Genomic DNA, 26,926 nt, shown 5'->3' on the forward strand with positions numbered 1-26,926 from the left:
TAAATCAGATGGGATAACACTTAACAGTTTCAGTTTAGAGTCAGTTGAAGACAATAACTGCTTTCCTACCTGTAACCTGTGCATCATCTTGCTGCTATTGCTGGCTGCTTGTATTTGGTGAAGACTTTGTTGTTTAGCTACTTTATGCCCACATAGTTGGGTGTCTGGATCTTTCCTGACATGCGCTCACACCTGTATAACTGTGCTTCTCTCTCTGTGGTGGCTCATCCTCTGCTGAGAGCTTCCTTTCCATTCCTTAACACAGTCTGACCAAAGCTATCTCCATGCAGCACTTTCTTCTCAGAACAATATTTTCCCTGTCTCATCTATGCCATCTTTTTGAGGATCGGAGAACAATTTGTAGGTTTCTCTGTAAATCAGGAGTTCAAAGCAGGCATCAGAGTAACTTCTAAATTAATGCTGTACATCAGACCAATTAACAGAGAAACACTTAAACAGACAAATAACTTGAAAGGTCTGACGCATAACAGACAACACAGGGAGGCATCTTCCACCTCTGAGACAATATGAAACCATTAGCTTCAAACCCATTTGATGATAAGAAAACCTGCCATTAGAGCAGAGAGAGACAGAGAAAGAGCCTCTTCCTTCTACCTCAGCACATTCTGTTCTTGTCCTTTGGACACACACTATCAGCAGTGCTAAATACAATACTTAATTACATATAATGCTTTGGATCCAGTTTATATAAAAGACAGTGTCTGAAACAGAAACAGATATTTTTAAACTGTATTATTAAGGATTTTGTTATGGTAAACAAGTATAAAACACTTAATCTCATATACATATAATACATATAGTAAACCATGTGACATGTTACATATTCTGTAACTGCTAATTGCTTTTCCTCTGAACACAAGTATTCATAAATATTGAACCTGATCCTATGAGTGTTCTGTGAGATAATCCCTGGGACTTCTACTAGCGTTCTGCAGGTGGAGCACTCACTGAATCAGGCCACAATATTCTATTTTCCCAATAGGAGAAAAAAAACCCACCACTTTCAACAACTTGCTACTTTCCCGGCAGCAAATGTATCCCAGCAAAGCCTTTTTTAATGCTGTTTGATGTGGTGCTTAATAGTGGACATGTCCTGGTAAAAGCAGTGGTATCTATGTAGCCATTTACTCATGAGGGCCATTTTTTATTTAATATAAAACAATTCTGTTGTTCAAGTTTCTAAAGACTTCAGAATTGGGATTTTTGCTTATTTAATCTATGAAAATAAAAGCAGCATTTTTTCAGAGTAATTTTTAATAAAATTTGTATTTTTGTATGTTTTGGCTGCTTGTAGCCTCAGCCATTGTCAGCACAGGCATCTTAATTGTATTTTCCTCCTCCCCAGGGAGAACTGGTGACTGCATCAAAAGCAATCATTGAGAAGGAATATCAGCCACGAGTTATAGTGAGCACAGCAGGACCAAACCCCTTCAATAAACTCACTGATCGAGAGTTGGAAGAGTATCGCAAAGAAGTAGAAAGGAAGCAGAAAGGTTCTGAAGGTTGGTTTGATTATATCTGTAGTCATACATACTGTTCTTGAATACATAAGTCTGTGGCCTAGCTGATATGAGCAAGTGACTGGGAACCAGGATCTTCTGCAGTCTTAATCTTTGCTTTGACGATGACTCCTGTGACCGTAAGCCAATTACTTACTCTTCTTGTTCAATTTTTATAGCTCTAAATTGAGGACAGTATTTGCAGAGTGATTTGGCAGTTAAAATGTGCCATTGAAATGCTAAGCAACATTAGGCCAAAGTCTCAGTTCTTAATCAAGCAAAACTTCACTGGAGTCAGAAGGGAATTGTGCTTAATCACTATCCAAAGAATTTGGCCAGTTGTCACTTAAAGTTTCATGTGGAAGCTTGAGACTTCATTCAGCCAGACCGTTTATTGAACTTGGTGTATTACAGCTTGTTCACTATTGGTTCATTTTAATATCATGTAGGATAGTCCAGTGAGTAAAAATCTGACATTTTAGGCAACTGGAGTGAAATATTCTTATTTGTTGCAAATTGTAGGTCTGTTAAGTATTTTGAGCTAGAAAAATGCAGTTCAGAAAATACCAGTTGTACTTTGAAAAGGGATCACAAGGTAAGAAGATGTATAATTAGGGCACATGTCAAAACTCTCACCAGAAACTACTGTTAGCTAATGTAAAGGAAGTGTCACTCTGCAATAAAGAATTCACCATAGCATTTAGAGCTGTGAGTCTCAAAGTTTTACAATGTAGCGTCTATGATCCAACCACTAAAGAGATGGTATTGTTTACACTGGTATGTTGATGGCCCTGTTTTATCGGTCTTTACAAGATCCTGGTCCAGTGATTAGGGCACTGGACTAGGATTAAGGAAACGTGGTTCTGTTCCTGGTTTAGACTCAGCTGCATGACCTTGGGCAAGTCATGCCCCTCTCTGTGCCTCTGATTCCCTGCTAAGCCTTTGACTCTCTTGGCCATTTAAATGATAAATTTTTTACGGCTTGTATTTTCATAATACTTAGTACATTGGGATCCCAATCTCAGGGCCTCAAGGCACAGCTGTGATACAAATAACAAAGGCAATGTAATATTAACATTTCCTCTAAAAACTACATGGTGATTTGTCCCTTATTAGCCTGTGTTGCTTTTGTTTGAGCCTTATGATATCTTTACACATCAGGATGCACAAATTTGGTCTTTTATAGAAGTGACTTTCTCTGTACAGGTATTAAAGTAGTTTTGTTATGTTACTGTGTCTATGTAATTGCATACTGCTTTATTTTCTCTGTAACATTGCTACATCCTACTTAGATAAGCTATCAAAATATGGAGAGACTGTGGTATTGAGACAGACATCAGCTGGGAAGCCAAATGTTTTACTTAAGAGTCAGAGCTACCGGGAGCAAAATGCTTCCAGAAAAAAACCTCTGGGTTTGCAAGGAAGATCAAAAACCTTTCAAGGAACTGTGAAAGAAGCAGATGTGAAGATTTTACAGACTCATGAAAGATCAACGCTCTCGAAGCCTTTAGAGAATTCTCAGTTCTCTGCTGCACAGGTTTCTTCTCAGACCATGCAGCAAGTCATTACAAATCTTAATCAGGAGGAGTCAGATGAGCAGAAGTCCCCACATGAGGAATTTCACACAGCAGTCATCAGAGCATTAAGCTCCAATCCTGATCTTTTGGCTGAGGTGTCAGGTACTAATGAATATGGTACCATTGAGCTTTCAATCAAGGGAAAGCCATATCTTCCTTAATTTGCACTTAGAGTCTCTGCTATCTCTGGATATGTTTAGTTGGCTTGGCTTATTACCTGTCGGGCTGGTTTAATTTCATTGGTGGATTTTTTTTCTTGGCCTGGGTGAACTGTGTAGAACAGTAGTCTGGTACTATAGAAGTCACTTTTCCAAAAAGGTGGCTTTTTGTTTTACATAAATATTTGCTCCTTTAGCAGGCACCTGCTGTTGAAGCTGAATTGGAGAGGAGGGGATCCTTTTTAATTTGGCGTGGGGGAATCTCAAACCACTTAAGAATCCCTTTGGAATAATTGCAATTTATTGCATGTTACGTTTGTGATTATCTATGCACTTTTCTGTTCTTTGCTTTCAGTCATAGCCATTTTGTTAATACCAAGATTCTGCCAATAAACTCAAATCAAGCAAAAGAATTTAAGAATGATGTGTAACTGTCATTTTGGTGCCCTTCATCCATATGATTTTCTTTCTTTGGCTCTTCCCCAGCAAAAGCTTCTCCCTCTAGAACAGTTTGTCCCAATGCTGGGCCTCAGGAGAGTGAGTAAACTATTATGTAATCATGTGAGTCCATTTTACTGAGAAACACTTGAAGTTGTTGGATTGCAGACATCATGACAACAGTGTTGGTCTGCACCTTACTTTTGCTTGTTTGAGAATTATATGGCATTTGGACAGAATTATCATTTAGAAAACCAATTTTTGAAAGATTGTTTGTGTAGAGGCGTGTCTTGCTTTTCTTGCATCCCTAGAGGAGACTCCTGTAAGCCCTTTTTAATTTCCATCCTGATTCATCTGCAGAACTGTCTGAAGATGCCAGACAACAGAAAGAAAAGAGTGCTCCTGATCACATTTCAGCCCGTACTCCTCCCAGCACACCAGTTAAGCTAGAAGAAGGTATGGTACATTGAGCTGGGGTGGAAGATTCCTGTAGCTGCCCCTGGTATTGACTGAAGCATGAAAAAATAAGATTTAATGAAGTAAAGACAAATGATTTTAGTTTTTATATTTTTTTACAATCTGTAGAGCTGTGTAACTAAATGTATTAGTAGTAATGTTCACAATAATAAAGAAATGTGCATTGTCATTAGACAGATTATCACTATGTCAAAATTGCCCAGTCATCTTGTTGGGTTTCTGAGTGGAATTGCCCTCTAAGCAAGATGTGGCTGCTATTTTGATGTAAAAAGTTTAAGTCTAATGATGAAGCAGAGCTTTGCTGAACTGAACACAGATAGATAGTTTAGTAAATCCTGCTCACTGGTTGCACATTTCTTAAACGTTATTGTATTCAGATTACACCTCAGGGAATATTTTTTGTCATGGTTTAGATTTTTGTTTGATTAACGTAATGAGGTAAAATTATCAGAAATATAAGAAAAAGGCAAAGAAAATCATTTATCCCTTGGGGAAAAAGAGGATAAAAGTGACAGCATGTCTTAAAACAGGTGTAATCTAATTTCTGTTTTGTGTTGCCTTTACCTTGTTCTTTGGGATATATCACTTGTCTGTTAAGAAGTCTTCCATTCACTACTTCATCTCATTCTGTTTTCTGTAAGAATGGTTGCAACCATTCTTTTGATTTAACTCAATGGCTGTGATGGATGCATAGATTTTCTACTTGTGCTTTTTTCTTCTTGTGGCTGCATTACAAACAGGAGATGGATATGCTAAAGAGTACCTGTTACCATAGTAAGTATCATCTCATACTCTGATCTGTTTCTGCTTCTTTTCTGGAGCTCTCTGGGCTTTGCTTCATTCTCTTGCATCTTTGTTGTTTACTGAGTTTTTTGTTTTCTGTTGTTTATTTCTTAAAAAAGGCATTTTTTTACATTCAATGAGAGATACTAATTCCTTCCATTGTTGCTTTCTTGGAATTCTAGGCCAGTTACATAAAGTTTAAAGCATGTTGTACTGTTGAAAGACACTGGAAAATGTCCTCATGGGATTCCGTGTCCATGTGTCTTTCAGTGACTGTAGCTAGCTAGTGGTTTGAATCAGAAAAATTGGGCTGTGCTCTCTGCATGGATCTGATGCTGCCAATAAGATGCTGAGACTGAATTACGTTGCATAAGCTAGATTTGAATGAACTCTCTCTTTAAGCTATGTTGGGTTTACACGCCTAACAAAAGTAAACTTCATATATATGTCTATTTCCCTGTTCTAAGCACCTGAGACTGAGTGCAATGAAAGCTATAATGGACAGAGAGATCTTTTTCTGACTACAGTCATGCTTAAAGGATATCATTTTGAAAAGTATATGTTACAGCAGCACTGCTCTGGCATCTGTATGTATAAAATCCACTTTGCTCCCAGACTTACATTAGTGACAAAATTGAAGGTAGAAATTTTAATGGTATTACTGCATCACAGGGTGCGTATGTGCTATTATTTCTAGAATACAATTTTAGATTTTCAAATTATTGTCCTATTGTCTCTGAAATTACTTCTGCAGGAAAATGTAATTTGGAAAATCTCAATGACGGATGTAGTAAAATCAGTGAGCAAAATAACAAATCTCATAGACATTGTGTGGTGTTCTCCTTTATCTGATGTAGAATTTGAGGATTTCTCTATTCCGATTAAAGACTTGCCCATCTTCAAGCTTAATTCAGAATTCTAGTATACAGTGATTCCATCTTGCTAAATGATTTAGTGACAGTTTCAGAGGCTGGTAGGATTAAGTCTCTAGGAAAGACAAGTTAAAATTATTTTTATATAATTGTAATGCTTGGTAGAGTGGCAAAAGTTGTTTGTGTCAGGATCTTCCTATACTTTAATGAACAATCCAAAAGCTTGTTGGTCCTTTTTTAAAAAAAATACATGCCTACCTGAAAATCAGGTGTGATATATGCACTAAAAAATTAGTCTAATGCCTTCCTCTTCAGTTCTCAATGAAATAAAAGTCATGACTATATAGGTGATAATGATGAAAGGACCATACGATATACTATAAATGAACTGCTGTAAAATGGTCACAAAGGGTCACTCGGACTAATATCTCATGAGGCAGCTCATAACATACATAATGGCTTTCTCCTTTACCTGGCTTTTAAATCCTGTTTGCATTATAACACAATTTTAAACTTCTAACTTTACAATTCTGAGCATTTGGCTTTATACCAAGTATTACGTGGTCTTTGTGGGTCTAATGTAGCAAAAGTTCACACACTTATATGCAAATTTCTATCGCATTCATAGAACAGTGCCTTCTGAAACACAGTGTGGGGATGTTTCAGTGCAATCCTGCAGGAATAAAGGACACAAACACATTAGAGGCACTCTCATACATTTCATTGATAGTTACAATCATCTCTCAAAGCCTTAACCCTAAAACTAGTGCTCTAACCCAAATCGGTCTCTGAACTGCGGTAGAGCTTTCATTTTTGAATTTTTAAAAATGAGAATTGCTACCCCTGTTTTCTTTCAGCTCTTAAGACGCTGTGGCCTGGCTTTTTTCTACTGTCCTTTGAATGCTCTAGTAGCATGGATGGCGTTGACTCAGCTATTAGGACATTTATTAATTTGTGCTTTCCCCGGAAGCTGGAAGCAAGCATTGGGTTCTAAGGATGTACACAGTGCAAACAAGATTGTTTTACAATACATTGTATTTAATATTTAAAAGTGGAGTATCATTAAATCTCACTGAAGACACTAAATGTTCACTGCACATTTATTGAGTAATGTGAACAGGGCCATAGCAAGATATATGTATCACTTTGTCCCCATTTTAGCTATGGCTGATGCTTTGCATAGGCATGAATTCACACTAAGTGAACCCCTATGATATAAAAGGCTACATCACAAAACATGCTTAGTCAACTTAATTTGGCAGATTGCATTGATTTATTTATTTATAAGCCCTCATAACACAATAATAAATCTTGTCAAGGTAATGAAACATTACAGTTGCAGACTGCATTATGAAGCCATCTCTTTTACATCTCTGAGAAGACATAAATTTCTCAATAGAAATACTGAGCCTATATCAGGACGGGCAAAATGAGATTCTCATGCATCAAGCCAAAGGTCTGATGTTGGCGTAATTTGCTTCCTAACAACAAATTAAAATTGAAAAATTGAGAGCCGAGTGACAATATCTCAGTAATACCAAAGACAATTGTAGGTTTAATTCTCTGCTTGCTGTGCTGAAAATCCTCGCGTTGTTTGCAAAATGTAGGTACATTACTGTGTATTATTTATAAAGCCTTGACATTTACTCTCTTAGCACTTTAGACCATTATGGGTTGGATTCAACTTTATCTGCTGTCTGGCAGGAAGTTGATGATAACCTTTTGAGCATTCCACTTTCATTTCTGTGGCCAAAGGCATAGTAGAATAGACAAGATTTCAAAAGCGTTATGTAAGTAACATGAGCTAGATTTTCACACAGCCCTCAATATACAGTAGCTTCACCTTAATGTGTTTGAGACCAGCATACTTTAACTAAATGATTCATATCAATCCATCCATTAGACACACTGCAGAACCAGACGTACAAAGATGACAGTGATGCTGCAACTTTCAAGCAGACCCTCCCAGACCTCACCCCTGATGAGCCTTCAGAAGCACTCAGCTTTCCAGCCTTTGGAAAGGAGGAGGAGGAGGAAGTTAGGTGCAGCGAAGATGTGACCGAAAGCCAGACTGAGACTCCTGCAGCAGAAGATCAAGAGGCCCAGTCCCAGCCTGCTGAAGAGGCAACACCTCCAACAGCTGAGGAAGGGACACCTGCTGATCCAGGTAGTGATGAATCTCCAGGAAAATCCCCATCCAAAAAGAAAAAGAAGTTCCGCACTCCTTCCTTTCTCAAGAAGAACAAAAAGAAGAGTGACTCCTGAAGGCCTGATACACTGCAGAAACACTGTCCTATTTTCAAATCTCAATACATTAACCACTAGAATGTACCAGATTGTACTGAGCATTTTGTCTTATGTAAAGGAATGCAACAAATCAACCAACCAACCCCTCAAGATATAGTTTGATTGTTTGAGGTTATAACAGGAAACTAACCTGCAGAAAGGTGCTAAACCTGTGTTCTCAGCAGCATACCATGGATTTGATCCTTAATTTGTAAACAAAGTTAAATAGCTTTCGTGTGGAAGGCATTGAGCCACTGTTAATTTAAACCCCACATTGCTTTATGTATAAACAGAAATATTTCTGATCAAGCTATGCTTTTTTTCCAATAGGTTCTTTTTTAAATATTGCATTTTAGAGAGGATGCTTGTTTGTTAGCATTTTAGATGGGGCACATTCTTGAACTGAGATGTATGCTTCTGCAATCTGTGACTACAGATCATGTTATAGTCCAGGCTTTGAGACTATCCATACCTTACCTCTCCTGTCTTCTCCGTGCCTGTATACCCCCCGCCATAAGAACAAAAATAAAAGCTCTCTTTCACCCATATTCTGGTGCCTGAATAAGACACATCAAGGGGCTGCTAACTTTGAATAACACTCCCCTGTGAGAACATTGGGTTTGCTAAAAAGACATAATGATACAGCTGGAACTTAACCTTAATTTTGTGGTGTCAAGGACTAAAGAAATGATGGTTTCCCTGTTGATACGTGCATTCAAAGAATCCTAACTTTTCTAATAAACGTAATATTGTGAAATTTAGCGTATGGACTCTCCTCCCCAAACAGAGACCATCAGACTTCAACTGCGTAACAGTTTGGTCTTTAATTACAGGTTGAAAACAATTGTATGTAAGATTTTTGGGACACTTTTTTTATTTGTGATCTAGAGCATGGATAGTTTTGGATTTGGTCTTCAGTGCAGGTTTCGTTGTTTTGATAAAACTTCCCTACATGCAGATAGTAGTCTGTTGCATATAAGCTGCATTTGCAGGCTTGTGTTTTCACTCCCTCCCCTAATAAATCTGTAAACACATTACATTGAACATTTAATATCTGTTTTTATATTAAGTCTTTTCCTCTTCACTTACAGTAGCGCATATTTCTTGCTTTGTGTTGCAGTAGTTAAGTCAGGAACAGAAATCCTCCTAGAGTCCTTAAAGGTGCATTTACCATGGGTTTTCAGTAAGCATGTAGCAAAGCCAGAAAAATCACTTTCATCATTTATTTGCCATCCTCATCTACTTACAATTATGATTTTCTCTCTCTCTCTCATGTAGAGATCCACCTTCAAATTATGTTTTGGAAAGGCATATTATCTTCTTTTGTTGAACATAAGACCTTTCCAGAAACTTCAGTGAATTTGCCCCAGCTATAAAGCAATTGCCACCAAATGTCAGTGTTCAAATAACACATTTTTATTTGTAACAGCTGAAAATATGGAAAAGTTCCTCCCTGGGAATAAAAAAGTTGGCTTTTATGCAATGACTATAACTAAAACGAAGTTCAATAATGGATGTATCTTATAGGATTATATAAAATACCTATTTCGTAGTGAGAAGAATAGACAGAGAATGCCATCCAATTTGTGCAGTATGAAAGCACTGAAAATAGTTCAGGTTCAGCTATAGTGCATAAATAGAGCCTATATTAGGCCTCAGATGTATGGATAACTTGGACCAAATTCAAATGGTAAAAGGAAAACACATGTACAAGCTATGACAATAGCACTGTAAGGTGTCCAGGTGAGGAGAAAAAGATTTAGTGGCAGTAATTAACATACCAAAATCTGACTTCTGTTTTGGAATACATAAGAGTAGGGTGGAATTAGAAGCCACAGCAGATCACTGCATAAGACTGACACCTAAACAATAATGTCTGGTAAGGACTGCATGATGCTAATGTCTTTGAGCTTGTATTCTAACCTTCTGTGTCCTTTGTATACTAGGAAGCATACACTACTTACCTTACTTTGCTAAATTGTGTTTTATTGCCAGGGGCAAAATTACATTACTGAGCCATTGCTACATGTTTCAGTCAATAATGGAGTCCTTCCTTTTATCTTTGCGCACATATGCAATGATTTTTATTCTAATTTTGTAGTTTGTTCTTTCAGTTCTTTGTATTACCCTATGAAATCTAGTTGTGTACAGGATGGTTACACACTTGGGGGGGAAGTCATGTATTTTTTTCTTTCTTTCTTGTATCATTAAGTTTTACTCACAAATAAAATTCTTCTTTAAAAGAGTAAGGTTTCATTTGTTTTGAAAGCCGTGTACAGTTTGTTTCCAGAATCTCTTGTGGACAGTGCTCTAATAATTTTAATTGAATGGCTAAAAATATTTTCTTGAGAAAAGTACATACCTAGGATTTTGTTTTCAGTAAATTGGTTGCTGTTAAAGTTCCATACCAGACATATGTGGCCAGAGATCTTGAATGGGACCTATAACAGTGAACACTGGAGACAACGATGACTGAACTTTAATTGAGGGAACATGTACACAGAATACAGAAAGCCTCCTTCATGTTGCAGTCTTTGACCTGGAGAATTAGTTGTAACTGAGAGAACAGGAGAATTCCTAGTCACTTCCAGGTTAGCATAATTTTGCTTAACTTAACTTTGCTCATTAAACTGTTCATAAAGTGATAAAGCTGGGATGTAATACAGGTTGAACCTCTCTAATCTGGCACCATTGGCACCTGCCCGGTGCCAGACGAGAGAATTTGCTGGACCATAGGAGGTCAATATTGTCTAACAGCGTTACGAATGCTTCCATTGCTTGTCTCTGAGAAGACATTTAAGGGTGGGTAAATTAAAGCAAAGAACACTGAGAGTCAGGACTGGTGGCTAGAAACAGACTTTATGGGACCATGGGAAACTTTGCCATACCCCAGTTTATGGATGTTGCAGGTTAAGAGCGTTCCACAATAAAGAGGTTCAATCTGTATGTGCTCAAGTGAAAAAGCTAAGAAGCCTCATTTGAAGTTTGTCATTAAACAGAGAATCGTTGCTTGGTTCATTCCTTACATTAAGTTCATCCTCAGCCTGTATGCAGTAGTTCAGAGGGTTGAAATCTGAACAAACACCACATAATTTGCTGAAATACCATGGGGAGGACACAGCTACTTTGCACTCTTGTAAATTTACATTTTCTGCTTTGAGTCAATTCACAATGCCCTTCAGAATTTGTTTTCCCCCTAGGGCAGGGGCAAATGCTCTGTTTTTAATCAATCATTTTTCAGGATTTACCTGGAACATTATTTTAGTGAAAGTCACTAACAAGGCTCTGAGAATATAAAGTACATTTTTAGACAACCAGGAAGCTGCAGAAATCTTTTCCCTGGACTGTATTTTTTAAAGTGATAGATTAAATCCTGCGTAGTAGGGCAAGATAGAAGAGCTCAAATTGAGACATTTAATAAAAGTGAGCCTTAGAAAACTTACATGAAGTGTGTGGTTTACTTTTGTTTCCCATATGAGTGTTAAAACCTACCCAAAAGATTAATTTGGGTAGCCAAATTCTGTTCCTTGAGGAAGTGCAGTATATGTTTGAAGCTTCTATTATATTCTCCTGAAGGCATTCTGTGTCCAAAAAAAAAAAAAATTAAAATCTGCTTTAAAAATGAAAATTTTAACTATTTGTCAAAATAACACTACAGAATCACATCGGTTTCAATTATTTTGGTAATTTATTTCAAAATACGTGTCAGCATGTCTGTAACAATATAGACACATACAAAAATTCCCCCCGGAACACCTCTGATCAACCAATTCCTGTTTATCTTCCCTTCTCCCCTCCCCTGACTTTGAGCCCAGCCAGGGGGCCAGAAACACACACACTACTTCCCTCCCCAGAGCCTGTTGCAAGGACTCCTCCTCCTCCCCCCCCCCCCAACACGCACACACCTTGTTCCAAAGGGCTCAGCCATGGCCCCCTTAGCCCAGGGAGCCAGCAAGAGAAATCGCTTGGTCCCAGGCTTGCGAGAAGTTTCCTGCATGCCACCACCTATCATGCTGGGAACTGGTGCCAGTAACATTGTAGTTCAGTGGTCTGCAACCTGCGGCTCTGGAGCTGCATGCAGCTCTGTAAGGATTTTGTGGTTCCCAACAAAGTTTAAAAAAAAAAAAGAAAAACAACCTCCTGAGTACTTTGATAAACGGTGAATGTCTAAAAGCCCAACAATGAACTCATATCTCAATAGCAAACGCTTTGTTATCTCGAAATGTTGGATAACACCCTCTTTAATATGTGCTGTGCATTCTGGGATATGATAATATAGTTGTTGGATCATGGTGCTAATGAAGTCTTGATTCTGAAAAGCAAAAGGAAGCCTGTGGCATCCCTGCTGTGAAGGGGAATACATTTTAAGAAAGAAAACAAATTAAATGTGAAGTAAAATTGGCATAATTAAAGTGGGTTCAGGAGTGAAAGTCAGGAAGACAGTGGTACAAACTCACACATGCAAAGTGTGAGGAAATAGAACTTGTAAAAAAAAGTTTGAATGTCCAGCTGTAAATATTTATCACACTACAAATTGAGAGAGAGCTGGTCTTAAAATGGGGGGGGGGCATGTTACAAAAAGTATGGGTTGACTTATTAACGCCCATCTTGTATTCACATGCATTGCGGCTCCTGAAGTATTGTGTTTTTTTTCTTCTTAACCAAATGCAAAATAAATGCCTCCCTCTGCTCCCCTACTGACAGTGTCTTCTGTGTGGGAGCTGGGCTCTGCAGCCAGCAACATTGCAGAGCTGGGGTGGGGGTAGGGGGGGATTCTGCTAGCAGTACATTAATTTTTGCATTGTGAAGTGGTGCAGTTCCCCCACCCCCAAAGTAATTATATTGGTGGTTTTGGGGGGGGGGGCACATTTTATTCATTTACAGGTTCACTTGAAGTTTTCAGTGTTGAGGAAAACGCAGATACTGTAGGAAGCCGTGTAGGTGGCACTCATCTCTTTGAAACTGTATTTAACCAGCGATTCCCCCTCCCCAACATGGTGTTATGGGCCAGTGTGTTTCTGAAGAAAGACTGAAAAGCTTGGCCTTTGTGCTTATGGTCAGCAAAATTCCCATGCACCCTTAGAAGAGTAAGGCTATTAGTCCTGCTGTGTTGCCCAAAATCACACTGGGGTAACAGCAATGGGTCCTATAAGCAGAGGGCTTGGATGCTGCCAGGATTCAGATGCTGCCCAGCTGATAAGCAGAGTAGCCACTTTGGGCAGCATGTGTTTCTACTAGTGCTGCACATCCACAAGTCTTGGTGCACGTAAAATCTGGGGGGGGCGGGGGGGGGGGGAAGAGAGGCAAAATTGGGTAACAGCCAGTTTAACTTTTCCTTTGTGTCTACTGGCCAACCTCACCTACTAAAAGTGCTTGTGTGGAGTGAAGGAACTAGACTAGCTGGCAGTCTCGGGTGGCTGTAGATGAGAGCTGGTCCACTGGGTCCTTCTATGTGCAGGCTGAAACATTTCAGGTTCCTTCAGACGGAAAGATATGTGTGTCGTGTTACTGATAGGGAGATGAAGTGTCTATCAATCTGTTTTGTCAAGTTGGGTTGAAGCCTAGAAGACCCCATAGTGCTGTGCAAGAGAGAGCAGAAACTACTCCACTAAGGCATCAGAGCCTTACTGTCCCACTCCCATATTAAACCAATCCTCCTCTTCTCATGAGTTGGTTATGAGGATGAATAAACTTGGGGAAGCAAGGGAAAATTTAAATAGGGGTGTTAGCCAACGGTCCCTGTATTTTTTCCATTCATGTGCAGAATGCATTTTATGTGCAACTTTAGAACACCACAACCAGCCAAGCTCATCTCCGTCTCTCTCTCTCTCTCACACACCTATCCACCCACGCCAGCTACTTGGATATCCTTAAGGAGTGAGCTTCTCTACTGTAAAAACTTAAGGAACTGGGGCCTGTTCAGTCACAAATGAGCCCAGATTACATCATGTACCTCAGGCACAGGGATACTGTTACTGTCCACATTTTAAGATCAGAACCTGTCTCACTGTACATTCTGGGCCCCCAAGGAGTTAAACATAAACGAAGATATCTGAAGGGGAAGTAGGATTAAGAAACAACTCTAAACAGATTCTTTGGACAGAGTGACCCAACTAGGTCCCTCACCTATGATTTAACTCATCTCCATTGCAGTGTAAAAAAAATTATTTGCTAATCAGGTTCTTTGGTCAAAGAAGGTAATTTTATTATGGAAATACCCTCAAATTAAACCCTTTGTGGGTCACGAAAGAGAGAGAGAGGCTAAAATGTGTGAATTAAGGAGAAAGACCTTTTCCTTTTCCCTTTGATCTGCATCTAATGTGTCCTTTATTGAAGGACTTGGCATAGTGCATGCCAATGTGAAGTGGAACACAGGAACATCCCCACCTGCAGTCCTAAGCTGTAGTGCAGTTAGATAGAGCCCAGTGATGGACAAACAAAAGGACAATCTGAAAAGATGTTTTGTACTACACGTATTCCTAACCACATTATAGTAGATCAGTTTGCAATGAACTATTTGTAGTGCAAAATACAAATATTGGATAAATGCTCAGTACTGTGAAAAAAATCCATTTCATATATTAGGAGTATAACAATGTAGCTAAAAATACTTTTCCAACTATATTATATGTAGCAGTTGGTCTACCTGTTCCCTTGTGATCCTTTGGCAAACTGTAGGAATAGCTTCTGAGAAGTGTGTCTCACAAGAAACTCTGGATGCCAACTAAAAAAACAATGCACACATCTTCAGGCATTAGGTACAGATTTTACCAAATATACTTGCCCCTAACAAATTCCACTAACTAAAGGGGACTGGCAAAATGATCTCAGTATGACCCTCACAAAATGGGACAGGCATTGTATTTTCTCCCCATGAACCAATTATGGATCACAATCAATTTCCTCATTAGATAGCTGCCTGAAAACTCTGCTAATCCCTATTAGTTTACTTCTTCCACTGGTTCTATTAATTACAAGTGACACCCACCTCTTATTTCTTCCTTCCTTCCTTCCCCCTCTGGCTATATAAACCCTGGATTCTTATCTACTCCAATCTGAAGAAGCAGGTCTTACCCATGAAAGCTCATTACCTAATAAATAAATGTGTTAGTCTTTAAGATGCTACAAGACTGATTGTCGTTTGCTAACCCATATGCTCTCAGAGCAGCAGACTGAACTACTAGTGAGTAAAATGAAATGGGCAAAGGAAGGGTATATAAAAATGATTTTCTGCACACAATTTTCTGAGAAATTATGGCCTTTTAGATGCTACATCCATTTGGAAACTAGTTAATTTAAGCACAACCATGTTGTGGAGTCTCAGCTTGCTGAATTCAACCTTTTCCTGCCCAGACAGCTGACATGATTTTACCATTTTATGCAGCAGGAATACAAAGGCACAAACTTGCATCTGTGCTGCTGGGAATAACTTTAGTTGGGTTTCCATCTCCTTGGGCATTGTAGTGTGAGAAGAAATAATTTCGTGATGATGATGATGATGATGTATGTGGCAGTGGGTACTGCATAATGCAATTTAAGTCAGCCTTGCAGCAAATCAAAACACAGTGTTGTTCAGTCAGTTCTTGCCAGCTCACGCTCCATTTCTCTTGAAGTCCCTTGGAAAAGGCGTTCTTAGCAAATGTAAGCCATAATGTTGCTCCTCTCTTCTGTTACTCCACCTTGGTTTGCTGCTTTATGTAACCAAGGAGAATGAGGGGAAGCAGGAAGAAAACGGCACAAACACTGAAGCAAACCTCAGCTCCTGCCAGCCAATAAACTGAAAAAGAAATAAGTCTTTTAGTTCTTGAGCGCTGTCTTCATTGTACACCTTAGAAAGAGTTTGTGTGATTTCCTGTCCAGCCTTGATACAAATTCAAGTAGTTGCATGTTGGGTATGCTTAGAGTTGTAATTAGTTGGCTATGCACCTTTGACTCCTTTTCCATGAGACTGTACATCGCATGTGGCTAGCACTCTAGCTGAATGTAGTCTCATTCTTAAATTTACCTGTGGAACTCATTGCTATGGGATGCTGTGATGGCCAAACCAGGACTCAGTAAATCCCTGGAGGTTAGGTTCATCAATGCCCAAGATGGTCAGAGATGCATTCCCCATTCTTGGGGTAACCCTAAATCTCTGACTGGCAGACAAACAATGCTTTTTCAAATGATAAGTTTTAAAATTAAGTAGATTCTTGGTGCTTTCTGCAGCCACACGCAATTATTCAGCTATTACTCTACCTTCCTTGGCCTGTCCCTTACTTTGCCTTGTTCAGCTTCACTGGGAAACAATTAGTTAACTCAGTTCCAAACAGTCGAATTCCACTGTTGGAGCTGCCTCAACTCTCGCTGCACTTAGCAGGAACTTTGGGCTGGAAGGCAGCCAGCAGCTCCAAGCCAGAAAAAACATGAGCAAGAGCTGAGAGGAGTGCGTGCAGAATGACATCAATCATACAAAGCAGCAACAGCCTGTGTAGGGGGCCCAAGTGAGAGACACAAGCTGCTGCTCGCAGCTTCTTCCTCACAAACATCTAGTCTGACACTTGCTTCTTCCCTGCACCATACTCAGTCCATGCGTGAGTCCCACTCCCAGCATCCCCCGCCACCCAGTTCTGCTCTCCCCTTTTCGCTGCAACAACTGATTCTCTAAGTGACCTTGAAGTGCCTCCCATTAAAGGTGTTAAAACACTACCTAAGTTTCCAGCTGTGATCAAATAAGTATTTAAGCATGCGCCTTCAGGGCATTAACTGGTAAATCTGCATCTAGCCTGAACTGACCCACTTCCTGCTCCATGTGCCCCTGTCCCTCGCAAAGTAAAACCTGAACATGGCTGAAGGCGTATGAGTAGGAGCCCAGCCTGTATGAAACATTAGAAATTTAAAGCTGTACCATTCGATTAACCTGTCTGCTACTTTAAATGCTGCTGTCTTCTACTGACGTTCTCCTACCAGCACCTAAGCCAGGCATCAGCCCAAGTCCAGTATCTGCAGCTGCTCTTTTACATACGTGGCTTAATCTAATTCTTGGACACCCCACCCCCCCCAAAAAAAAAAAAAAGTCTGCCCCTCCGCTCTCTGATTTGCATGCCTTGACAATGTTTTTCTGAGTTGTCAACCTTGACTACTGTTTTTGGTTCTCTGTGCCTTAGTCTGTTCTGGTATGGCTATGGTCTGAAGAAGTGGGTCTGTCCCACAAAAGCTCACCACCAACTAAATTAGTTTGTTGTGTTTAAAGTGCAACTGGACTGATTTTTTATTTTGCTGCTATTCCCATTCCAAAAGCCACACAGCTTCTCCATATCTTAGTCCTTTAGCCCTTGAGCAGGCACCTAGTCCAGGCCCCTGCACGCTGTCCCACAGCCTAACTTTGGGACAGCAGTACCCAGCTAAGCATCACCATGGGGCCACAGGGCAAGGTGGGAGGGAGGTCCAGCACTATGCCCTGAAAAGGGCGAGGCCAATAGTGGAAAGCATGGTGCTGCCCTCCTCCCCAGTCTTCCTCCCAGCTGCACACAGCCAGAGCGGTGCTGCTGCAGCTAGTCAAAGGGGCCCTAGAGCTGCTCCCAGCCACCCTTGCAATGCCGGGCCTGGGGGATAATTGGCCTGTTTGCTGGTCCTCTGTTGAAAAATCACAGGAACACCCACAGAGCTTGGCCCTTACGTGCCCTGTAGAGCGAATGGGGAGCAACAGGTACCAGGGCCAGTATGTCAGGCAAGGAGCTAGGAGGTGCTGACTGGGGAGTACAACACACTACCTCTCTGAGGTGCCTATGTATGGTTGTGATACCTGGTGTGTGCCCCAGTCCTTAAGTCTTTTTGCACTGGATATATACAATTAAGGAGCCTGGAGCCATGGGGAGCACCAAGGCTGAGGCTGCACAGCCATTCTTATGCTTGGGTGCTCGTGCTCTTGCATGCTCAATTACTCACAGTGCAACAAGGGTGAGGGCACCAGCTATCAGCCAGTCCTGGAGCCCTATGGTTAAATCACTCACACACCAGGTGGCAGAGCTCTGGTCAAACACAGCCCCGCTGAGCTAACTGTGATGAGGAAAACCTGCCTCACCCACACCTCTCCTGGCTGGGTCACATGAAGGCCCCTGCTGTGAGAACTCCTACTCAACTGGCCCCTGCGGGCGTCAGGCAGCAGAACACCCAGCCCGTACCTTGCGGGGGCTCAGAGGAAACCAGCAACGAGCAGGTGCAACAGCAGCAATCCGCACCCCAGGAGTATTTTCCTGCACTCATGTAGGTGACTACACCTTGAAGCAGCAGCTGTGCAACTCATGGTGCCAACTGCTGCCCCAGTCCTTTTGTGCCTCCCAGGATTAGGCCCTGCTTTACTTTGACAGCGTTATTACAGCACAGAGTTCAGTTCTACAACAGACTCAAGGGCTTCAAGACATTGGCGACAGCAAACCTTTTCGGTGTGTTTAAACACTGGCTGAGAGGAACCTGCCCGAGCCAGCCTTAGAACCAAACCACCTCTTCCTCCTACGCTGGGCCTGTCCGCCTGCCCCCCCCCCCCGCGTTGACACTGCTGCAGCCAGCAACCAAACAAAAAACTCACAGCAGCACCTCTCAACTCCCAGCTGCATGGCCTCAGGCTGCTGTGGCTTCCTCAATGGAGCGAGGTGGTGTGGCTGAGCAGACGCCAGGGCTCTGCAACAAGCATTTGGCTACGCTTCCCTGCCATAGCCTTTTTCAGTTCTCTGCCCTCTTGTGCATGGGGGGCATTTTTCAAACAAGCGACATGGGCCAAGATCTTTGCAACTAGGCGTTGAGGTACAGAACTATTGCCATGCCCTGACGGGTCCCTTCCCTGCAGCCCCCTTCTGCCCAACCCGATGTTGGCTTCCAGCCCTGGTGAGGGGAGGAGTCCTGAAGGGAGGTGCTGTGTGCAGGGCCCATACCCACTGACTTGGCACAATGACAGGGAGTGACTGTCCTGCTTCTTGGGTGTGAGGCTGCAGGTACCGCTACCTCCCCATCTCTTAGTACACACCCCCAACCCCTGTCCAGCACTGTCTGGTTTGGGGAACCTGAAACATGGTAAACCTATGACCCCCCTGCTGAGCTGAGCTCGGAGACCTGCTGTCACGAGGGTGGTGGTTTTGCAGTGTAGAGGAGCACATAAGACTGCGTGGGTTACTCTTTTTGGGTGGCATTTCCCTCTCCCTTACTACCCCCATTTGGCTTGAATTCCTTCCAGTTCAGTAAGCTGAATATCAGTGTCAGTCTGTCTAATGCTCCTCCATGGCCAATGCCATGCCGCCCCCCCAGACAGTGGCACAGACATTCAGACAAGAATTCACAATGGTTAATGCTAGGAGGGCAAAAAAGGATCCGTGACATCAAACCTTCAAGCACACAGCGATTCTCCAGCTATCAATGGTGGAGGTACCATTCACACCCTTTGGATCTGGAAGTGTCCAGACCTGCCCCCACTTTTGTGGTCAGGGCAGTAAATGTAACACTTGTTCCCCAGGCCATGTCTAGATTGCCAAGACCTGTCAGCAAAAAAATACACAAATAGCACAACACATTTGCATATCTCCTACTGACAGTTCTGTCAGGTGAGGCTCTCTCGACATTTGGCCTGTCCACACGGGGTCCAAACATCAGCCCCCCAACACACACTGGGACATTCCTTCTTCCTTGTGGGATGAGGAAGACAGGAATGGCCGCAGAATGTGCCTGCTGCATCAGACTTCTGTTGGGAGACCTCTGGCCTCCCACCAAGCCTGCAGTTTAGACCTAGCCCAGGATCCTGGCTGTACTGAAAGCACTGGGCACTCTCCTACAGCCTGCCCACTACACTGGGGAAGGAAGAATTTGACTTGGAGTCCTACTTCAGGCCCTTTGCTCCTAGCTCATTCACTGAGATACTCAGTGAAAGACGGTGAAGGAAAGTGGCAAAAGTAATGATTTTACCATCTTCTATCCAGTGCTGGCCCTATTGACACCACAGTGCAGTTCTGTAACTCCCCACCTTCTCCTTTCAACTCCCGTCTTTCTCACTGCTCTTGATGGGGACTGCTCCTAGTGCTCTTGGCCCTTTCCCAGCCTAGCTCTCCTCCAGGTACTGACGCCCCCATCCTCCCAGGGTTTGTGCAGCTCCATGGAACAGTGGCAACCTCAGCCTCTCAAGGGACGGCAGCTCGTCAGGAAGAGAGGTATCCTTTCAATTTTCTTGCAGTGGAGCTATTGGCAGCTAGTTCATGGCAGAGACACATTCTGCCTCTAGAGTCAATCATCCCTTACCAGCTCGGAAGGGCTGCTCTAAGAGAAGTGCTAAGAACCCGCCCCGCTAGCATCAGTACACGTTCTGCTTGCCCTGGCAGTGCAGTCTGCTGGACTGGAAGCAAGAAACTTTCATTCTATTTCTGGCTCTGATGCTGACCAGCTCTGTGACCTTGAGCAAGAGAGTTCACCTCTTTCCCTGAGTCTGTTTCCTCCCTACCTGCTCTCTGCTTTGCGCTCAGGCACAGATAGTCTGACCCTGTCTGCTCAGTGCCTGGCACAATGAGGTTGGGGCTGGCACCCTGAGGTTACAAATACAATAATTTATACTCAACTCCTCAGAGCCTTTCCTGACACTGTAGGCTTATCCTCCTGGATTACAAGAACGCTTCTTTTCGCTGAGGGAGGGAGCGCTTTAATTGCTGCCACATCAGACTAGCCAGTCCTTGTTAAACCAGGAACCCCGTCTGCTGAGATGTTCCCCGAGCAAGGTCAGGGCAAAGTGGCAGATATTTCAGGAGCGACACACAGTCAGATTCGTATCACCTTATCTCACCCTGTCTTGAGTCGCTTGTTCCATGTGAGTGGTGCCTGTTAGATTCAAGGAGGACATAACTTGGCCTTTACCCACCAACAGTCAGGGAGGTTCAGCAAAGGCGTGCAATTAATTATTCAATCATCCCTAGATTGCCCTTGCCCTGTTTCTCCCTATGGCTGCCGAGGTGACAGAGCCAGAGAATTACGTTATATTGCCAGGGCGGTGCAGGGGATTGCTCATGCTTACCTGCTGCCGACATGATTGGGCCCAGAGCTCTTGCTAGGGCTCCCAGGCTCCTCAGAATTCCCATCACGGTTCCCTTCTGGCTGGCTGAGCCTGTGCAAGGAAAAGCGCACCACCCATTACTTCAGTCTTTTAACATGGCCTCCCCCCACCCCCGCCCGCACTTGTATCCTGAGTTTCATGCTGTTTTATACCACACACAGCCCACTCACTCCCCACCACAGAGCACTCATCTTCCTTAGTTGCTTTCCACTGCAATGAGGAGGTGAGTGGGGGAGCTAAACACGTCACTGATAGCTCTTGGTGGGCCACCAGCTTTCCCCTACTGCAGCTCGGGGCCCAAACAGCATTAGCTGCGCAGAGAACCCTCCAGAAGCCAATACTGCTCTTCACTGGATTGCGGGAGGCTCCACGTGCTCCTTCTTAGAGAATGGCAGTTACAGCCTCTTTCTTTTAACAGATTTAGGGCTCAGTCAGTGCTGGGTTAAGAAGGGGGCTTAAGGAGCTGTAGCCCAGGGCCCCAGGCTAATGCGCCCCCCCCCCCCAAAAAGATCACTGGGCCAACAAAAGTGTAGATTTTTTTTGCAAGACCCCTTTATCCCAGGGCAGGCTGCTTCCCCGAAAGCCCCTCTCTCTGGCCTTGCTTGATGGGGTGTGCATGACTCCACAGGCCACCCTCCCTCCTCCAGGCAGCAGCTGCAAGCACCAGGAACCTCCATGCAGGTACGTCCGACGCGTGCAGGCTCCAGTCCCGCAGCTCCCGTTGGTTGGGATTTACAGCTGGGGGCAGTGCCTGCAGGCAAGTACAGGGCAGCTTGCGGAGCCACCTGTCCTCCCTCCTCCCCTTCCGGGGCCTGCATCACCAAATGGGAGCTGCCCCAAGCAAGGTCCCTGCACCCTAACCCTTCTCCCCAGCCCTGCATTCCCTCCCACACCCTGTCTCCCACCCAGACCCTAACATCAACCTCCTGCCCTGGGTCCCTCCCAGAACCTGCACCACCACCACCACCACCTCCTGCACTGATCCCCCTCCTGAATGCCAAATCTCTTGACCCCTGCCTGAAGGCTCCTCCTGCACCCCAAACACCTCACCCCAAAGCCCACACCCAATCACAGCTCTCACCCCTTGTGCACCCAACCCTCTGCCTCTACCCACAGCCCCCTCCTGCTCACTGAACCCCCTCATTTTGGTCCCATCCTGGAGCCCACGGGGCCCACCAGAAGAGTTATTTCAGCCCTGGGATCAGCAATACAGAGGACAGGTTTTAAAAAGGACTGAGACCCTTCACAATGTCACTACATAGATACACAGGCGGGCATGTGCAGCATCATATCCGTAGAATCAGAAACAGCATTTTCTCTCTTATCATCCCCAAGCAACTGTTACTAATACTGGAGGCTGTAATGGAAGCTAAGGGATCAGCCGTCGGTGCACAAAACAGTAGTTATGGTTTCTCAGTGTAGTGTCAGAACCCCTGCTTCGTGACAACGCTCTGCTGCCTTGCTGATCCAACCAGTGTGAAGCAGGGGGTTCCACTGCAGGCAGTAGTTGGTGGTGCTTCTCTTTTGAGGGAGCTGCGACCTGCTCCCCTTAAGACTGGTGTGCAGCCTTCACTCAAGAAACAATCCAGCAATCGTCATCTTCCTGCTTCTGTTTGGCATTTGTCTTACAGAGCAGGTGTGGGTGCGTGAACCCCCCAGGGAACTCAGATGCCTGAGGTATCCTTAACCCTCTCAACCTGGGAACAAGCTTTTGTACACAGTAGAAACTGTAGCAGCAGTGGCAGCCAGAGCCCTGGCCCCCTTTGAATCACCTCCAGAGCACCACATTAAGCACTCTGCAGGCCTCTGAAGGCTGGTTGGGTGGGCCCCCCACCCCACTGCGGTCTGGGCAGCACGAAGGGCTGGCTGCCCTGGCCCCACCTCTTCTGCCTAAGGCCATGCCCTTTCCAGGGCAGCATGGAGCCAGGCCTCTCCACACCTTGCCCGCAAGGCCGGAGGTGGCTGTCGGCCTCACTGCACGAGTGTTACAGGGGACACCACTGCTCACCAGGCGTTTGCGATCTGCCTGCAGCAGACATGGCAGGCTTGCTCTTACGTGTCTGTTGCCAGAGTTCCCAGGGCTGGGCATTTTCTCTTCCTGCCATGTGCAGTTCCACAGTGTTCTGTCCAGTGTCCTCCCTAGGCAGCCAATACAAGGGCCCCACAAGGTGGCATGGCAGAGGCATTTCCAGCCTGCCATTCAATAGCTAGGTCTTTACCTCAGTCTCACCCGACTGCACCTGCGCTGTCAAATGTCTGCGCTGCTGCCTGAGACAGAAGGAGGCATGGATGGGAGCAAGCTGGCTGACCTCCATGCTTGATAAGACCAAGGCAGTGCTGGAAGTTTGAAGGATGCAGCCAAAAGATATGGTGACTTTCTTATGTGATGGTCCCACAGGTTACAAAGAGGGGTGAGCAATAAGCATCCCGTGGGTCAGACATGGTTCACCAGGGTTAGCGCCTGATAAGTCACCAGGAATGGCGAACCGTGACCAACAGGAGCTGCAGGAGGCCATATCCATGGCCATGCAGGTGAATGAAGCATCTGGTGGCCCATCAGGGACTAACCCTGGCATACCACATCTGGCCTACAGGCTGCTTATTACAACTCCTGTGTTACTAGATATTGCGTATGGGAATACCCAGATTGCTGGATCCTTAGCTGCAGTTAAATTGTCACAGAGCATCACTGTCTCCAAAAGCATTTCCCTTCTAGGAGTTTGCAACTTTGCTTCTGCTATTCTTGCCTTGGTCTCTTTAAAAACAGTATGGCTCCTGGAGGTGGATTTGCTGCTGCCTTTACTTTTAATTGAGAGTATTTTTATCTTCTGTCAAATGCGCTGAAAGCTAAAGGACCAAGTATGTTATAAATCTAACAAGTGTAACCCCATGTCAGTTCCAACAGTCCAGATCCCAGTACTAATGTGTACGGCTCTAGCACCAAACCTCTATTCAGTAGAAGTGGGTTTTGTATTTGTCCAGTTTCAGTTACAATTAGCTTTGTACAGATAACTGCTGCCCCTCAAACAAGTAGTCACTTACCATAGCCTGACACAACAGCTGACAAACAAGGAATAACAATGGCAGCAGCTGGAAAAGATGTAAGAGTAAGTTAGAACAGCACTAAAAACAGCAGAAGCCTCCAAAACAGCAATGGTAGCAATAGCCAGAAATGTAGCCACAGTGGTTACTATTGCACAGAAAAATGCAGAGCCCTAGGGTATTATACAAACAATAACTCATAAGGTTTTATTTAGTTTAATAATAAAAGACCCCCACAAAGCCAACCTCCACAAACTCTTGCAGCCATAAAGGCTATGAGCATTCAACAGCTGTTTTACATTACAATCTTTCTTCCTGAGAGCTGGGAGGGGGTTGCGGGTGCGGGGGCAAGGGGCATATGGGTCAAGTTACATTCTATTCAGCTAACGGGTAGTTTTCCAGATCTCCATCATCACATCAGGTGTAGTGGGAGAAAGACTCTTTCAGACATCACATGTATTGTGAGGTGGCTATGTGTAGAATCATGAAGGCACATAAGTTTATTCTACTTGTGTATTAAGTGAATAAAAGCAACCATATTGTTCTACAATTCGCTATGCTCGTGCCAAGTTTAGGGCGAAAACATGTTCGCTCACAGAGCCCAAGCCAAAACACAACAGCCAAGATCTATGAGCACTGCCTTCTTACTGAAGCAGAACACCATTCTCCCATCAAGGAAGAGCTGCAGCATATAAAATATCCTTCCTTCCCCGCAAGGAAAAGACAAACAGATGGCAGGAGCTAGGCATCCACCAGCAATTCTCAATGGATTTGGTAATTTTTCAAGAATCTCCATTTGTAACTATGATCTAGGTTACATTGTTAGCATACCCTTGGCTCCAGACAAGCAAGCTGTCAAATGGACTCTCCCGAAAACAGGAAACCATTTGTTTTGTATTCAGTGATTTTAAATTTCATACCCTTTTTCAAAATGTATCCCTGGCACTCAAAAGTGAATATCCTATTCTAGTAATAACGTTATCTCTTTTAGAGCTTGTTATGGTGCCAGTTCAAGAAAAGATTTAAGGTGCTTAAGTCCTGCTAACTTCCAGAATGTGCTTACATGGTTTTCCAAATAGGGAGGGACCGATGATCATTGTTAGTTGCTTTACTGAATGGGAGCCTAAATCTGCAAAAATGACTTCCTTTTAAAAGTATATACGTACACGTGCACACACGTCTACACTCTTCTTCATAAATGACGAAGTGAGTTGTCCCATCTTTCCCCAAGGCAGAGGAGCCGAAAATTATACTGCTGACTAAGTGTTCCCTTGACTGTGTTGTAGCATAAATCAAGTGTTTATATACAGCACCTCTCACTGGGGCTCTGACAGACAGCTGTGCGGCTCTCCTCAGCCCAGCCTTGGAAGCGTAATGAATAGGGCAGCTATCATAGTTGTGAAAAGGAAAGGTACCAGCTTTTCACTAAGCTGGGGTGTTTTTACTGAATGTGCAAGTAGTCTCTAGACCTGGGAGAGAAAGAATCTGACATGCTCCCCAGTGAGCGGAGACAGACTGAGTGCTGGTGACATTTACAAACATCACCATGACAACTTCTAGGGATACAATTAGCATCCGAATATCCCAGAGCTGCAATTCCTGCCAGCTTTTATCAGCAAGAAAGTCAACTCCTAGTACCTATTCCATGAAGCCTGAAGTACACCTTTATTAAACAGGGTGAAGACATCTGTGAAGTGGATTTGCCATTCTTAGGCTCCAGCACCTACTGGGAACTACATGAATAGCTCACCAAAAGAGTAGAGCAACAGTCCCGCGATCAGTCCAGTCACATTAGCAGCCCATCCAATTAAAAAGAAAGCTGGAATCAGCAGCATGATAGCCTTAAAAAAAAAAACAAAAAAAAAACGCAAAATGAAAGTCTGTCACTCCTGAAGCCATATTCACCATAAAAGTCTAACCCTAGGCTTCCTGGCATTTTGCTGAGGGGGCTCTATGTAAGTGAAGGAGACAACTCCTATGACCCAGCATCTCCCTTTCTAGCTTGGTCTGTTGTTCTTCTCATGGGTGTTGGAGAAGTGGACATGGCATCACTGAGGATGCAGAGGCAGAGAATGTCCAGGAAAACAGAGACTGGGATGCAGGAGGGGGTGAGGGTTCTGGCTGAAAGTTGCAGGCTCTACAGTGGGGCCAAGGATGAGGGGTTTGGGATGCAGGGAGGTGCTCCAGGCTGGGATCAAGGGATTTAGAGGGTGGGAGAGGATTCAGGACCTGGGCTGGGACAGGGACATGGGGCCTAGGAGGTGGTTAGGGTACAGCTGCTAGGCTGCACTTACCCCCACTACCTCGCAGAAGCAGCAGCAGGTCCCCTCTCTGGCTCCTATACAGAAGTGGAGCTGGGTAGCTCTGCACACTGTCCCATCCACAGCCACCACCCCCTCAGCTCCCACTGGCCATGGTTCCCAGCCAATGGGAGCTAAAGAGCTGGCGCTTGGGGTGGTGTCAGCATGGGGCACCCTGTAGCTGCCCCAGTTTCCAAGAGCCATGCAGATCCATAACACAAAGCAAGGCAAGCCTTTCACCCCACTCTCCAGCTGGGGAACTAGTCAGGGCAAGCCCCCAGCCCCACTTCCCAGCAGGAGCTCGAGGGCTGGCGTGGAAGGTCCGACTGGCTGGACACAGCCAGTGGGCCACAGCTTGCCCACCTCTAACCCAGCACGTGATTGACAAAGGAGAGTGTTAATTTTTTCCC

At 43.8% G+C, this 26,926-nt stretch overlaps 2 protein-coding genes across 25 annotated transcripts in view; one reads left to right on the plus strand and one right to left on the minus strand.

The window, feature by feature from the left end:
- ADD1 (adducin 1) overlaps nucleotides 1–10,356 on the plus strand; it is a 102,444-nt gene extending 92,088 nt beyond the window's left edge. For 5 of the 16 annotated variants that reach the window (XM_074992369.1, XM_074992370.1, XM_074992372.1 and 2 more), the window contains 4 exons: nucleotides 1,367–1,523; nucleotides 2,813–3,199; nucleotides 4,054–4,149; nucleotides 7,729–10,356. In XM_074992369.1, coding sequence (XP_074848470.1) covers nucleotides 1,367–1,523; nucleotides 2,813–3,199; nucleotides 4,054–4,149; nucleotides 7,729–8,090 — 1,002 coding nt within the window. In that variant the 3' untranslated portion in view covers nucleotides 8,091–10,356. Of the gene's footprint in view, nucleotides 1–1,366; nucleotides 1,524–2,812; nucleotides 3,200–4,053; nucleotides 4,150–4,910; nucleotides 4,946–7,728 lie in introns of those variants that run through there. The other 11 variants (XM_074992375.1, XM_074992376.1, XM_074992377.1 and 8 more) reach the window with 4 other exon arrangements.
- A 915-nt stretch (nucleotides 10,357–11,271) lies between these two features.
- The window catches only part of MFSD10 (major facilitator superfamily domain containing 10), a 46,768-nt gene continuing 31,113 nt past the window's right edge, over nucleotides 11,272–26,926 (minus strand). For 7 of the 9 annotated variants that reach the window (XM_074992388.1, XM_074992387.1, XM_074992385.1 and 4 more), the window contains 4 exons: nucleotides 25,967–26,057; nucleotides 24,217–24,264; nucleotides 21,136–21,225; nucleotides 11,760–15,888 (listed from right to left, as the gene is read on the minus strand). In XM_074992388.1, the coding sequence (XP_074848489.1) occupies nucleotides 15,782–15,888; nucleotides 21,136–21,225; nucleotides 24,217–24,264; nucleotides 25,967–26,057 (336 nt within the window). In that variant the 3' untranslated portion in view covers nucleotides 11,760–15,781. Of the gene's footprint in view, nucleotides 11,693–11,759; nucleotides 15,889–21,135; nucleotides 21,226–24,216; nucleotides 24,265–25,966; nucleotides 26,058–26,926 lie in introns of those variants that run through there. The other 2 variants (XR_012645323.1, XR_012645324.1) reach the window with 2 other exon arrangements.

The sequence above is a fragment of the Carettochelys insculpta genome, chromosome 4, assembly GCF_033958435.1.
Source record: "Carettochelys insculpta isolate YL-2023 chromosome 4, ASM3395843v1, whole genome shotgun sequence".
In the NCBI taxonomy this organism is placed as follows: Eukaryota; Metazoa; Chordata; order Testudines; family Carettochelyidae; genus Carettochelys; species Carettochelys insculpta.